This window comes from Pristis pectinata, chromosome 3 (assembly GCF_009764475.1).
Source record: "Pristis pectinata isolate sPriPec2 chromosome 3, sPriPec2.1.pri, whole genome shotgun sequence".
Classification (NCBI taxonomy): Eukaryota; Metazoa; Chordata; class Chondrichthyes; order Rhinopristiformes; family Pristidae; genus Pristis; species Pristis pectinata.
Genome location: NC_067407.1, coordinates 1,827,582 through 1,843,926, shown reverse-complemented (window position 1 = coordinate 1,843,926; position 16,345 = coordinate 1,827,582). Strand labels below are relative to the sequence as shown.

Here is a 16,345-nt window from a genome sequence, read left to right as displayed (position 1 = left end):
TTTCAGATGGCCAAATCTTGGCGGAGTAGAACGAAAGACGCTGATCAGAAGTGTGCTGGAATAGGTAGCAAAGGCAACAAATCCCTTCCCTACCACAGACTTGACCACAGCCAGCCCTCCTCCCTCCACTCCTGCAGTTTTGCTACAAACACCTACACTGCCTACCTGGCTCCTCAGCTTCACACCTGCCATCGGTGGTGCATCTAACTTGGCTCCATTTACCTAGCTGGGTTTAAGGACCTTCACTACAAAGGAGTGGTTTATTGTTGTTTAGAAAGAAACAATTATTTTTATTTCATTTACATAAGTTACAAAATTTCAGTAAAATTATTTTTAATTATTTGTCTTTCTAAGACTAGAGGTGGTTCAAAAGGCCACCTGACAACATGAGCTGCACTCTGTGGCCCAGTGCTGCTTGCTGACCACTCCACCTCACAGGAGGGTCAGGATACTGGAAACTGTGCTCATTCCGTGAGGCAAATGTGAGGCGTGGCCGATCCAAGGTGAGCCTAGTGCATTATATTGGTTTGTGGGGAGAATAAACTGGGATTAGTGTAACTGGGTGTTTGATGGTCACCTTGGACTCGGTGGGCCGAAAGGCCTACTTCCATACTGTATGACTGTCTTTTTAGCACAGTGGAACATGCTTTTAAAATATGGGTCACCAATTGTGATATTAATGTGGATGCAGTGAGAGGGGGAAAGTTTAAAGGAGATGTGAGGGGCAAGATGTGAAGGGCTTTTCTCTTTGGAGAGGAGGAGGATGAGAGGTGACAGTCAGAGACTTTTTCCCCAGGGCAGAAATGGCTAACACGTGGGGACATAATTTTAAGGTGAATGGAGGAAGATATAAGGGGGATGTCAGGGGTAAGTTTTTTTTACACAGAGAGTGGTGGGTGCGTGGAACGCACTGCCGACAGAGGTTGTGGGGGCAAATACATTAGGGACATTTAAGAGACTCTTAGATAGAGATAGAAAAATAGGGGGCTATGTGGGAGGGAAGGGTTAGATAGATCTTAGAGCAGGATAAAATGTTGGCACAACACAGTGGGCCGAAGGGCCTGTACTGTTCTATGTAAGTTGTTTTTTTATATATTTTCACAGAGAATGGTAGATGCCTGGAAGGGGCTGCCACAGTGATGGAAGCAGATAGTGGAACTTAAGAGGCTTTTAGATAGACAGATGAATGTGCAGGGCATGGAGGGATATGGATCATGTTCAGGCAGAAGAGATTTAGTTTAATTTGCCATCGTGTTCAGCACAGACATTGTGGGCCAAAGGGCCTGTTCCTGTGCTGTACTGTTCCATGTTCAGTGATCATAATCACTACTTCCAAAAGCCACAAGTTAAGAATACAAGGTGGTCAATAAAGAATCCAAGAGGGAATGTGGGAGTAATTTCTTTACCCAGAGAGTGGTGAAAATGTAGACCTTGCTACTGCAGTGAACAGTTGGGTGAGCAGCACTATCCACAAGGGGCAGCCAAATGAGGCAAAATGGAATAGGGTGTAATAGAGGTCAGAGGGGACGGCTATGAAGTGTAAAGACCAGAAAGGTCTAAGCAAGTCTTAACAGAACCTTGTACTTTAGTTTAAAAAATTTTTGTTGCTGAAATTAAATCCTAATGCAACACAAAGATCAGGAGGAAAGTAGGACTTCTGTGATACTAAAAGAATGCTGATAAATCGAATGACGTGCTGAATGGATCACTAGAATGCACATCACTGCACCCAAAATAAGATGGTCTGATTTAATAGCTACTCTGTGAGGAAAAGGCTTACCTGCACAGCACTGAGGGTATATAGAAGGTGAGGATCGTGACCTATACTGGCTCCAACTCCACCACAATCGTGTTGACACGACTTAACGAACTGCAGGATTTCCTCTTTATTCATACGATGCAGTTGGCCCATCAGGTCCATAACCGTCAGACCCCAGTAGATTCCACTCATTCGTAAGTACTCAGACATACAGTATTCCTAGCAGCAATAGAGGAAATGTTCATGGTTGATGGCTTCCCAATACACAATTGTAATTCAACAAAATTGAGGACAATGGAAAAATACGCCTCCACACAGCACAATGGCACAGTAGTTAGTGCGACTGTCAGAGCTCCAGGGACCTGGATTTGATCCTGACCTCTGTTGCTGTGTGGAGTTTGCATGTTCTCCCTGTGACCGCGTGGGCTTCCCTGGGTGCTCTGGTTCTCCCCCCACATCCCAAAGATGTGCGGGTTGCTGGGTTAATTGGCCGCTGTAAATTACCTCTTATATTATAGGTGATGAGAATATGGCAAGAATTGATGAATGCATAAAACACCAGATTCCCGTGTGATAAATTCAGAACTTTGACCATCAGAGAATGGTTACAACATAAGAGGTGGCCATTTGGCCCATCCTGTCCTCCCTAGCAAGGCAACCGGATAGTCCCACTTCCCAGCCCCTCCCCATATCCCTGCACTAAGATTAAGATAAGACATCTTTATTAGTCACATGTACATCGAAACACAGTGAAATGCATCTTTGAGTAGAGTGTTCTGGGGTCAGCCCGCAAGTGTCGCCACGCTTCCAGCACCAACATAGCACGCCCATAACTTCCTAACCCGTACGTCTTTGGGATGTGGAAGGAAACCAATTAAACAAAATGCCTGATTATAGCAAACCTCTTTATACATTATGTAAATTTATGCAGCTGTATAAAACTTTGGTTAGGCCTCATGTGGAGCATTGTGTGCAGTTCTGGTCCCACGTTACAGGAAGGGTGTGGAGGCTTTGGAGAGGGTGCAGAAGAGGTTGTTGCTTGGATTAGATAGTATGAGCTATAAGGAGGAGTTGGACAAACCTGGGTTGTTTTCTCTGGAGTGACAGAGGCTGAGGGGAGACCTGATAAAATTATAAGAGGCATAGATAGGGTAGATCATCAGTCTTTCTTACAGGGTGGAAACATCAAATACTAGAGGGCATAGGTTTAAGGTGAGAGGGGGAAAGTTTAAAGGAGATTTATGGAGCAAATTTTTTTTCTGCACACAGTGGTAGGTGCCTGGAACATGTTCCCAGGGGAAGTGGTGGAAGCAGATACAATAGCAATGGGCATTTAGACAGGCACATGAACAGGCAGGTGGAATTGAGGGATACAGACCACATGTAGGCTGATGGGTTTAGTTTAAATAAGCATCATAGTCGGCACAGAAATGTTGGGCCGAAGGGCCTATTCCCGTGCTGTATCGTTCTATGTTCTTAAAAGGTGTGATTCACTGGAAAAGTCATTGTTATCCCCTTTCCAGGATGTCCCTCAAAGTGTTGTTGGTGAGCTGTCTTCTGGGAAGATCCCTTCTGTGGTAAAGGTATCTGCACAATGTCATTAGGGGGGGATTCAAATGAGTCACAATAAAAGAACAGCCAATATATCCACAACACAATAACATGCAGTGGAGCGCTGCTGTTTCCCAAACACATGTTCCTCTTGTCATTCTAGCCAAGAGACATCACAGGTTATGTGCAAGGCCATTTTATTGCTGTTCTGTTCAAATTCATGGATTGGAGTCCTCAAAGTTCTGGAAATACTGAGCTCTGGGGGCTGAGTCATAACCTTAAGCAGGAAGATTTAGTAGACCTTTGGGAAAATTTAAGTGCTTTGGAGGTCAGAGAAAATGAAGACAAGGCCAAGATCAGGTCACTTGTGATCTTACTGAATGGCAAAATGGGGGCTGCACAGTCAGCTCCTGCTCCCCTTTCCAACTTCATTATTCATTCACAGTTACTGTTGGGGAGAAGCAGACACAGTCAGCAGAATAGTAGTTATTAACACTACTGAGAACAAGTCTTCACAAAGTAAACCACAATCAGTATCAGTTTTCAAATGAAAAGGATAGCTGTGAAAACAAACTATTATTTATAGCGCAACAAACAATCTGCTGGGGGAACTCAATGGGTTGAGCAGCATCTGTGGGGGGGAAGAGGAACTGCCGATGTTTCGGGTTGAAACCCTGCATCAGGAGTATCTAAAGAGCACAGGCTACTGGCCCACAGCAGGAGGCTGCTCGGGAAAGATGGGTTGTGAACTGACATGACCATGAGACATTGGTCAAATATATAGGCAACAGGGCTATACTGAGGCAGATACATTAACAAAATTTAAAGACACTTGGACAGAAAGTTTAGAGGGATATGAGCCAAACACTGGCAAACAGGACTGGCTTAGATGGGAATCTTGGTCAGCATGGACCAGTTGGGCCGAAGTGCCTGTTTCCATGCTGTATGACTCTACTAAATGAAACCAGGCATCAGACATCTTCAGCTAAAATATTTTGTGCTATGTGTCACAGATCATGGAACATTTCAGAATGATTATTTTGACACTTGGTACATCAAATAGTCATAGGCATATTTGTTCTGTCCATCAATAATTGAAATGTGTGTGCCCAGAGTCAGCCCTCAAACACTAATTCTGAGCATCTGGGGTTTTGTCCTCAGGAGCTTTAAGAACTTTGTAAACTACTTAGTCTCAACAAAGATGTTTGATGGTCTTCTCAGTAAAGATGTGCACCCATTGTACACATGTAGTTCAATGGAACTATTTGTCTGCACCAAAATATTGAAGTAAACTATGCAAATGTAAGTCCCAAGAGATGCCCCCTGAGAGCTTCTCACATATCTCCTCTGCATGTCTACTAGTGCTGAATACCCATTATGTCTACAGCTCATCTCTGCGAGGCTCATTACAAGTCACAACAATCGTGATTCACTACTCAGCATGTTCAAACTGCAGCAATGAACAACCCAACATTTTCTGTGAATCAAATGAAGCTGCCATTTCATTTTGGGAGTGGTTTCCACCAACCAACAACATTCTGCTTTCTATAGCATGGCTTCAACAAAGTGTTCAAAAGCCAATTCCACCTAATATCAAATGTTGCTCTCCCGACTGTCAGTTCCATTTCAGAGACCTGACCCAGGTTCATGCTTCACAATCAGAGGCCAGGTGACACTTTTCGGTCAAGGCAAGGCCCTGTAAGCTCCCTCAGGTGACTGTACAAGAAGCCTCAATGTTACTTTGTAAAGTAGGGGTCTTTTCACATGGTTCTGAACCAATATTTATCTTAGAGTCACCAAAACAGAATATTGGTCATTCATATCATGGCTGTTTGTTGGTACTTGCTCCATACCGTTGTCTGCATCATAGACAAATACATAGAGCTTCAGAAGTTAGGATCAGATAGAGAACGCGAGGACTATAAAGCAGCTAGAAATGAACTCAAGAAAGGAAATAGGAAAGTCAGGAGGGGCCATGAAAAGTCCTTAGCAAGTAGGATTCAAAGGCATTCTATACCTATGTGAGGAATAAGAGGAAAAGGGTAGGACCACAAGGATACAGAAGGGAATCTATGTTTGGATGCAGAGGATGTGGGTGAGGTTCTGAATGAGTATTTCTCTTCAGTATTTACCCAGGAAAGGGACATGCAGGATGCAGAAATTGGAACTGAGGGCGTAAACATGTTAGGGCATTTAGAGGTCAAGGAGGAGGTAGTGTTAGGTCTCCCAAACAGTATTAAGGTGTATGTGTCCCCAGGGCCCGATGGGATATACCCCAGGTTACTGAGGGAGGTGAGAGAGGAAATTGCTGGGGCCTTGACTAGTATCCTTGTGTCCTCTTTGACCACGGGTGAGGTCCCGGAGGACTGGCGAGTGGCTAATGTTGTTCCTCTATTTAAGAAAGGAACAAGGGAAAATCCAGGGAATTATAGACCGGTGAGCCTCACGTCAGTTGTAGGGAAATTGCTAGAGAAAATTCTTAGAGATAGGATATATGAGCATCGGGAATCCAATGGCTTGATTAGGGAAAGCCAGCATGGCTTTGTGCAGGGCAAGTCGTGTCTTACTAACCTGGTTGAGTTTTTTGACAGGGTGACGAGAGAGATTGATGAAGGCAGAGCTGTGGATGTCATCTATATGGACTTCAGTAAGGCATTTGACAAGATCCCACATAATAGGTTAATCAAGAAAATTCGGATGCATGGGGTCAGTATCTTGCAGAAGACAAGAGGGCAGTGGTTGAAGGTACTTATTCAGGCTGGAGGCCTGTGAGTAGTGGTGTTCTGCAGGGATCTGTAATGGGACCTCTGCTGTTTGTGATGTACATAAATGACCTGGATGAATATGTTGATGGGTGGGTTAGTAAGTTTGCAGACAATACCAAGATTGGTGGAGTTGTGAATAGTGTGGAAGACTGGTGGCGGATACAGTGCGATATAGATCAGCTGCAGATGTGGGCAGAGAAATGGCAGATGGAGTGCTCTACTCCCTATATACTCATGACTGCGTGGCCAGATTCTACTCTAACTCCATCTACAAGTTTGCAGATGATACCACCATAGTAGGCCGTATCTCAAACAACAGGGTACAGGAAGGAGGTAGAGAGCTTAGTGGAATGGTGTCATGACAACAACCTTTCCCTCAATGTCAACAAAACAAAAGAGCTGGTCATTGACTTCAGGAAAGGGTGCAGTGTACATGCACCTGTCTACATCAACGGTGCTGAGGTCTAGTTTCTGGCAGTGAACATCACCAATAGCCTGTCCTGGTCAAATCACATGGATGCCATGGCCAAGAAAGCTCACCAGCACCTCTACTTCCTCAGGAGGCTAAAGAAATTTGGCATGTCCCCTTTGACACTCACCAACTTAGATTGATCCACCATAGAAAGCATCCTATCTGGATGCATCACAGCTTGGTATGGCAACTGCTCTGTCCAGGACCTCAAGAAACTGCAGAGAGTTGCGGACACAGCCCAGCGCATCACAGGAACCAGCCTCCCCTCCTTGGACTTGTCTTTACCTCTCGCTGCCTTGGTGAAGCAGCCAGCATAATCAAAGACCCCACCCACCCAGGTCATTCTCTCCTCTTCCATCAGGTAGAAGATACAGGAGCCTGAGGGCACATACCACCAGGCTCAAGGACAACTTCTATCCGACTGTGATAAGATTATTGAATGGTTCCCTTATACGATGAGATGGACTAACCTCACAATCTACCTTGTTGTGACCTTGCACCTTATTGTCTACCTGCACTGCACTTTCTCTGTAGCTGTGACACTTTACTCTGTACTGTTATTGTTTTTACCTGTACTACCTCAATGCACTCTGTACTAACTCAATGTAACTGCACTGTGTAATGAATTGACCTGTACGATCAGTATGCAAGACAAGTTTTTCACTGTACCTCAGTACAAGTGACAATAATAAACCAAGTTTAGCCCAGATAAATGTAAGGTGTTGCACCTTGATAGGACTAATGTCAAAAGGTTGTACACTCTTAAGGGCAAGACCCTTCAGTGTTGAAGAACAGAGAGACTTTGGGATGCAAGTCCATTGCTCATTGAAAGTGGCTACACAGGTAGACAGGGTGGTTAAGGCGGCTTATGAAATGCTTGATTTCATTATTCAAGGTAATTCATTATTCCTGTACTCAGAGTCAAGAAGTTATGACGCATCTCTATAGAACTCTGGATGGGCCGCATTTAGAGTATTGCGTGCAATTCTGGTCACTTCACTATAGGAAGGATGTCGAGGCTTTAGAGAGGGTGCAGAGGAGGTTTACCAGGATGCTGCCTGGATTAGAGGGCATGTGCTATCAGGAGAGGCTGGACAAACTTGGGCTCTTTTCTCTGGAGCAGTGGAGGCTGAGGGTCGATATGTTGGAAGTGTATAAAATTATGAGGGTCAGAGATAGGGTGGACAAGCAATATCTTTTTCCCATTATTGAGCGATCCAATACCAGAGGGCATGCATTTAAGGTGAGAGGGGGTAGCTTCAGAACAGATGCGTGGGGTACTTTTTTTTAAAATGAGTGGTGGATGCTTGGAATGCGTTGCCTGATAGGGTGGTGGAGGCAAATTCATTGGGGGCTTTTAAGAGGGGCTTGGATGGGCACGTGAATGAGAGGAAAATGGAGGGATATGGGCAAACTGTAGATAGGAGGGAATAGCTACGTCGGCACAACATTGTGGGCTGAAGGGCCTGTTCTGTGCTGTACTGTTCTATGTTCTATAGCAGTGATTACACTTCAGTTCTTTAGCTGGGAAACACTTTGGGAGATTCCGAAATATTGAAAGACACTATTCAGTTATATGCTCCATTGTTTTATACTGTAATAGTTATGTCTATGCAAACCAGGGCGGAGGCATTCCTCGATGTGTAACCACCCACACACTTCAGCATTGTTGAATTGAAAGAACTGATCCATTTACACATATGGCACATCTCTCTGAAGCCAAGATCGTATGCATTGATTATCTGCTGTTTACTTTGCAGTTATAATCCTGAAATGTAATAATTTACTGTAAGCATGCACCATTTTAAAAATGTCTTTATCCAGTCCAATCAGAATGCATAATTCACATGAAGTTTACAACTTCTACCTCAAGGTTAAGGGTTCATCTAATTGAGTTGGAGGATTAAAGGGTGCAGAACAGGGTGCAGTAAAGTCCAGAACAGGATAAGATATCTTTATCAGTCACATGTACATCGAAACGCACAGTGAAATGCATCTTTTGTGTAGAGTGTTCTGGGGGCAGCCCGCAAGTGTCACTATGGAGTAGCGGGGTGGAGGGGAGGTGGCAGAACCTTAGAATTAGACTGTTCAGGGAGAGCAAGAATCACTTCTTCACATAAAGGTTAATGGAAATCTGGAGCCTTCTTTGGATCAACATCTGCTAAAGCTGGGGATTATTTGAATAATTAAAAATAAGGTTGACAGGTTTTGTTAGGCAGAATGAGGTATATAAAACTACGAGGGATGTGCTGCCTAAGAGAGTGGTGGAAGCAGAGTCACTGACAGCACTTGTCTGGACAAGCACTTGAATCACCTCAGCTTGGAAGACTATGGGCCAAGGGCAGAAAGATGGGATTAATACAGAAGGGTGCCCACTGGTCAGCATTGACGTGGTGGGCCAAATGGCCTGTTTCCCTGCTGTATGAATCTATCAGGGACTCAAGCTGGTAGAGTCAAGATACAGATGAGCCATGATCTAATTGAACGGTGGACAACGTTTGAGTGGCTCAACTGCTCATTGTTCTGAAAGATTCTATTTTTGTACCTACATAATCATCCTTCTTTGATCCATACGAGGCGATGTAATCAGAGTGTTTCTCTAGTAACAGAACCGTGGGAGCATCAGGTTTGAGAACCACATCTTTCACTGGCGTGCCCTGCAAGAGAAAAAGCTGATCAGAAGTCTAAAAACAAATCACAGGCAAAACTTGCACACAGCAAGCAACTCAGAGGGTAGTGATAGTATCCAGCCGAGGTTGTACCCTACGGACAAGGTAAGAGTGGAGACACGGATATTGGGTCTGGGATAGAGTGGTGGGGTGTGAGGGGTGGAATGGAATGCAATCAATGTTCAACAACCCTCTTCTGACTTGCTGCAGCATGCCAGCTGAAATTGAGGTCAAATAATATTCCCCATGGGAAAATAGAGATAACAGGCTAAGTGACTGTTATTATGCTGAACATTCAATGGCTTAACTTCCATTCCAAGGGCTTCTCATAATCCAGACTGGCACTGCAGGGAGCGCCTTTTCAGAAGAGATTTTAAACAAGAGACTTTAAACCAGAGGATTTTTGAAGAAGTATCAGTGATTCTTTTAAAACTATTGCACTGCACTTTCTCTGTAGCTGTGACTCTGTACCGTTACTGTTTTTACCTGTACTATATCAATGTACTAACTCAATGTAACTGCACTGTGTAATGAATTGACCTGGACGATCAGTATGCAAGACAAGTTTTTCACCGTACCTTGGTACAAGTGACATAATAAACCAATACATCAGAACAAAGATCAGGCTACAAAACATAATAGACAAAGGGATCAAAAAGTGTCGGGAAAACGTATCTCAAGAGAAAAAGTGGGAAAACGTGAAACAAGAGAAAGAGAAGCCCCACTGCTATATGCAGACTGGATGGCAATAACTGCACAAAGAAGAACTCCAGATAAATGAGAACTCTACACAAATAAGTTGTGGAATATGCAGCATAGTGACACAGCTGGGACAGCTGTGGCCTCACAGCTCCAGAGACCTGAGTTTGATCCTGACCTCCGGCGCTGTGTGGAGTTTACATGTTCTCCCTGTGACTGTGTGGGTTTCCCCCGGGTGCTCCAGTTTCTTCCCACATCCCAAAGACGTGCGAGTTTGCAGCTTGATTGACCACCACGAAATGCCTCTAGTGTATTTAAGTGAGTGGTAGAATCTGGGGGGAGTTGATGGGAATGTGGGGAGAATAAAATGGGATTACAGATATTTCTGCTATAATGTGCACTTCCAATAACACGAATTGGTTATAACCCGCTTGATGGATTAGGGAACAGTATTTCCATTATGCGGGCTGCATTGGTTATAGTGCGATCAGGACAACCTATTTAAATCTGTGCTTTGAAGGCAACTACAGCCTGTTCTGCTATAATGCCAGGCTTCTCATGAACATAACTATCATGTAGCAGAACTATCTGTGGTGCGGAATTAGTGTAAGTGGTTGATGGTCAGCATGTATGCGATGGGCTTGTGCTGTGTAACCCTAAAATAAAGACTGGCCTTTCTATCTCAGCCCACATCAGGAATTACCAGAGAGATTTACACAGTGAAGGGCTTTGTGGAGAGAGGGTTGGCATAGTAAGAATGTGGGAATCATGGCAGCCAAGTGGTGCATGGCAAGATTCCAGTACCACTGCAGAGCATGATGGGCCCGATCTTAAATAATCATTGGGTGATAACATTAACCGAGACCATCAGAAGTCACTTGCTCTGTTTCTGTGCTGATGCCTCCTTAGAGTAAACCAGGAGCACTAGTTACACCACACAACTCCACAATCCTGCTCTAGCCTTTAATATCAACTCCCATTTTCCTATCCCAATCCATGCTCCTTTATTTTATTTAGATTCATTTATTTTTGGTGATTTGAGCCAGCAATCATTCCCCATCCCAAATTGACCTTTAAGATGCTAGTTAGCTGCCTTCTTGAACTGCTGCAAAGTCAAAGTCAAGTTTGTCATATGCACACGTGCAATGGAAAACTTACTTGCAGCATCACAGGCACACAGCATCAGATAAGCAGCATTCACAAGAAAAACAAAAATTAAACATAAATTATACACAATTTTTTCAAGAAAAAAAACAAGTAGAATGAAAAAAGTCCATTTTAGTGCAAAGTGATCAAAGTGGTCATGGTGTTGCTAAACTGTAGTGATTAGGGTTTTGCTCGTTGGTTCAAGAACCGAATGGTTGAAGGGAAGTAGCTGTTCCTGAACCTGGTGGTGTGGGACTTCAGGTTTCTGTACCTCCTGCCTGATGGGAGCTGCGAGAAGATGGCACGGCCTGGATGGTGGGAATCTTTGATGATGGACGTTGCCTTCTTGAGGCAGCGCCTCCTGTAGATACTCCCGATGGTGGGGAGAGATGTGCCCGTGACATATTGGGCAGAGTTCACTATACTCTGCAGCTTCTTGCATTCCTGTGTATTCAAATTGCCGTACCAGACTGTGATGCAACCAGTCTGGATACTTTCAATCCTTCTGGTGAAGCTCCTCCCATAGTGCTATTAGGAGGGAGTTTGAGGATCTAGACCCAGTCATGATGAAAGAAAAAGGGATACTTTTCCAAGTGACAAGGTGGTTTTCCCATGCACCTCCTGCCCTTTTCCTCTGAGGTGGAGGCCACAGGTTTGGGAGTGCTGGCAGGCTGGCCTAATACCCCATGGCCTATAAGTGACCCCATAATTAAAAGTGGCAGTGATGCTTCACTCCCTGATGAGCTCAACGCCCTTTATGCATGCTTAAGAGAGAATAACACCACACTTGTGCAAATCCCCATAGCATCTGGCAACCCTGTGATCTCTGTCTCGGAGACTGATGTTAGAACATCCTTCAAGAGGGTGAACCCTCACAAGGCATCAGGCCCCGACAGTGTACATGGGAGAGTACTGAAAACCTGTGCCGACCAATTGGCTGGAGTGTTCAAGGACATCTTCAACCTCTCACTGCTGCAGTCAGAGGTTCCCACCTGCTTCAAAAGGGCAGCAATCTTACCAGTACCCAAGAAGAGCAGGGTAAGCTGCCTCAATGACTGTCGACTGGTAGCACTCACATCTACCATAATGAAGCGCTTCAAGAACTTGGTTATGGCTAGAATCAACTCCTGCCTGAGCAAGGACATGGACATGCTGCAATTTGCCTACCGCCACAACAGGTCTACAGCAGACACAATCTCATTGGTTCTCTACTCTGCTTTGGAGCACCTAGACAACAGCAAAACACGTCGGGCTGCTGTTTATCGATTACAGCTCGGTGTTCAACACCATCGTCCCCTCAGTATTAATCACCAAGCTTCTGAATCTGGGCTTCTGCACCTCCATCCTCATCGGGAGACCACAGTCAGTGCGGATCGGTAGCAACATCTCATCCTCGCTGACAATCAACACAGATGCACCTCAAGGATGCATGCTTAGCCCACTGCTCTACTCTCTCTACACTCATGACTGTGTGGCTAAGCACAGCTCAAACACCATTTTTAAATTTGCAGATGACACAAAGTTGTTGGTAAAACTTCAGATGGCAACTAGACAGCGTACAGGAGTGAGACAGATCGTATGGTTGAGTGGTGTCACAACAACAACCTCATACTCAACATCAGCAAGACCAAGGAATTGATTGTGGACTTCAGGAGGGGGAAGTCGAGAGAACACACACCAGTCCTCATTGAGGGGTCAGCAGTGGAAAGGGTGAGCAGCTTCAAGTTCCTGGGAGTCAACATCTGAGGATCCGTCCTGGGCCAACACATTGATGCAATCACGAAGAAGGCACACCAGCAGCTCTACTTCGTTAAGAGGTTGAGGAGATTTGGTACGTCACCAAAGACTCTTGAAAATTTCTATAGATGTGGACAGTGAAGGCAGCTATCAAAGCTTGCAGCGTAATCTTGCCTAGCTAGGAAAATGGGCTGAAGAAGGGCAAATGGAATTTAATGCAGACAAGTGTGAGGTGTTGCACTTTGGGAGGACAAACCAGGTTAAGAGTTGTATAGTGAATGGTAAGGCTCTGAGGTATGCGGTAGAACAGAGGGACCTGGGAATAGAGATCCATAGATAGGGTCATAAAGAGAGCATTCGGCACTTTGGCCTTCATAAATCAGGGCATTGAGTACAGAAGTTGGGATGTTATGTTGAAGTTGTACAAGATGCTGGTGAGGCCGAATTTGGAGCATTGTGTATGGTTCTGGTCACCTACCTACAGGAGAGATATAAGCTTGAAAGGGTACAGAGAAAATTTACAAGGATGTTGCTGGGACTTGAGGACCCGAGTTATAGGGGAAGGTTGAATAGGTTAGGACTTTATTCCCTGGAGCGCAGGAGAATGGGGAGATCTTATAGAGGGTATACAAAATTATGAGGGGTATAGATAGGGTGAAGATAATACAGACTTTTTCCCCTAAGGTTGGGTGAGACTAGAACTAGAGGACATAGGTTTAGGGTAAAAGGTGAAATATAAATTGGATAGATACATGGATGGGAGAGGTCTGGAGGATTATGGACTGGGTGCAGGTCAATGGGACTAGCGGAATAATGTTTTGGCACAGACTAGAAGGGCTGAATGGCCTGTTTTCTGTGCTGTAGTGTTCTATGGAGAAATCTTTAAGGGAAACTACTTCACTCAGAGGGTGGTGCGAGTGTGGAACGAGCTGCCAGCGGAAGTGGTGGATGCAGATACAGTTGTAACATTTAAGAGAGGTTTGGATAAATGGATGGGAGGGGTTTGGAGGGATATGGTATGGGTGCAGGTAGATGGGACTAGGCAGATGAAATCAGCATGGCTTAGATGGGCTGAAGGGCCTGTTTCTGTGCTGTAGTGCTCTACATGTACTGTGGAGAGCATTCTGACTGATTGCATCATCGCCTGGTATGGAGGTTTCAATGCACAGGATCGCAAGAGGCTGCAGAGGGTTGTAGACTCAGCCAGATCTATCACAGGCACAACACTCCCCACCATTGAGGACATCTTCAAGAGGCGGTGCCTCAAGGTGGCAGCATCTATCAGTAAGGACCCTCACTATCCAGGACATGCCTTCTTTTCGTTACTACCATCGGGGAGGAGGCACAGGAGCCTGAAGACCCACACTCAATGATTCAGAAACAGTTTCTTCTCCTCTGCCATCAGATTTCTGAATGGTCCATGAATACTACCTCATTGTTCCTTTTTTTTGCACTATTTTGTAATATATAGTTTTTTTTAAAATGCCTTTGGACTGTACTACTGCTGCAAAACAACAAATTTCATATCATGTAAGACAGGGATAATAAACCTGATTCTGATTCACACTTACCAGTGTAGTTTACTCTTAACTGTATCCCCTGATCAAACAATTAGAGAACAATAAACACTGATGTTGCCAGCATTAACCACATTCCTGTGAACAAATGACCTATTTACAACTCACTGTGTAAATACATTCCTCCCTAGTTTTAAATGACACCCCCTTATCTCGACTACACAACCTGCAAACACAGCCTCTTAGTCACCATCCTGCCAAAGCTTTCAAAGAACGTTATTTGCTTCAATAAAGATAATGTTTCAGACTTCCAAATTCAAGTGTGTGGGTCACTAAACAGAAGAGTGAAAGCCTTCTCCTGTGAAAGCTCTGGATTTCCGTGAGGTTGGACAGCTTTGTGAAATGTAACGGGAGAGATGGTCTGGAGGGGACTGAAACGACAGCTGTTTCACTTCTCCGCAGACAGCTGGCTTGGACAGCTCAGTCTCAGACACAGAACCACCACCATTTGCAGACACTTCAGAGAAACTCACAAGAGGGTCCACTGGACTAATCAGCAACTAGAGAGGGAAGGGGAGCCTGGTTTGGGGAGCAGGAGTAACAAATTGGTCCTCGTATTCGTAGACCATCCTGACTCGGTGATCTGCAACACTTAACCACCTGCCCGCCCTGGCAGCTCCCATCCCCATATCCTTTCCTCCTCTCCAGTTCTTGCCATTTAATCCTACCCTGTCCACATCCCCTTGTTCCTATTCCCCAGCCACCCTCCATCCATCTCTGGTTCAAAAAGCCTGCATTGCCTTCATTATTAGATGGATTTCCAACCTTTAACACAAGAAATGCTTTTAGTGAACAACTAAAAAGCTCATAAGGGAGAAAATTCATGTTGAGAGAAAACTCGTGTGTAATAGCAAATCAAACAATAATGGATATATAAATAGCAAGAAGGCAGCTAAGGTGGGTGTGAGACCTCTCAAGAAAATGATGATGATGAATTAATAACAGGAAACAAAGATATGGTACACGTTAAATCAATGAATTGCAGACCGCCATGGAGAATGCTGTAAATATCCCTAGGATAACAGTTGGGCTAATTTCACATAACTTCTAAAAATTACAATCACAAGGGGTAAAGTATTAGAGAAACTCACAGGGTTAAAGGTGGACAAATCACCAGGACCCGATGGTTTGCACCCAAAGATTTTAAAGAAAGTGGCTGCAGAGATGGTGGACTCATTGGCTGAACATTTTCAAAATTTGCTACATTGCAAACGATTTGAAAACAGACAACACTTGAGCAAGATCTTGTTCAAAAAGGGTGGAAGACAAAGCAGACAGTTAGTTTATTATTTGTTGTTGGCAAAATGCTAGAGTCAATAATTAAAGAAGAAATAACTAATCACTAGGAAAGCTGAATATAATTAAACCTGGTGAACACAGTTTTATGAAAGGTAAATCTCGTTTGACACATTTGTCCCAATCCTTTGAGGATGTGATAGAGAGCTGACAGAGAGGGGAACCTGTAGATGTAGTGTATTTAGATTTCCAAAAGTACGACTCGAGTCCCTTCTTACCTTGATTCAGTGCTAAAGGAACAGAGGAAGACTTTGCAAAGGTAGGGGAAAGACAAGGTACATGGAAGCAATGTGTGCCTTGTTCCGGAGCAACACACGCCTGCAACTGCGCTCTTGAGGCGAGGAAGAACTAAATGAGAATAAACCCGTAAATGGAAGCAATTCAGCCCTTCTGCCTTTGCTAGCTCTTTGAAACAGGCCCTCCCCTACTGCTCTGTACTTTTCTCAGAACTTTTCAATATTTCTCTTCAAGGAAAAGTTTCAAAAGAAGATTGGATTTGCTAAATCTGCTTACACAAACTTTCCAGGCACTGTTTTGGATCACAACAGCAGGCAGCAGATTTTTTTCTTGAAAAAGATGATCTTAACTCTCCTCTGATTTTGTATGGCAATTATCTTAAATCTCTGTGCCTTGGTTTAACAGTTTGCACCTCATGATTTTGAACAGTAGTTCAT

General features: G+C 44.3%; 1 protein-coding gene across 3 annotated transcripts in view; it reads right to left on the bottom strand.

The window, feature by feature from the left end:
* rabggtb (Rab geranylgeranyltransferase subunit beta) overlaps window positions 1-16,345 on the bottom strand; it is a 42,932-nt gene that overhangs the window by 19,658 nt on the left and 6,929 nt on the right. For 2 of the 3 annotated variants that reach the window (XM_052011902.1, XM_052011904.1), the window contains exons 2-3: window positions 9,097-9,204; window positions 1,781-1,978 (exon numbers count right to left, since the gene is read on the bottom strand). In XM_052011902.1, the coding sequence (XP_051867862.1) occupies window positions 1,781-1,978; window positions 9,097-9,204 (306 nt within the window). Of the gene's footprint in view, window positions 1-1,780; window positions 1,979-3,687; window positions 3,759-9,096; window positions 9,205-16,345 lie in introns of all 3 variants that reach the window. The other variant, XM_052011905.1, reaches the window with a different exon arrangement.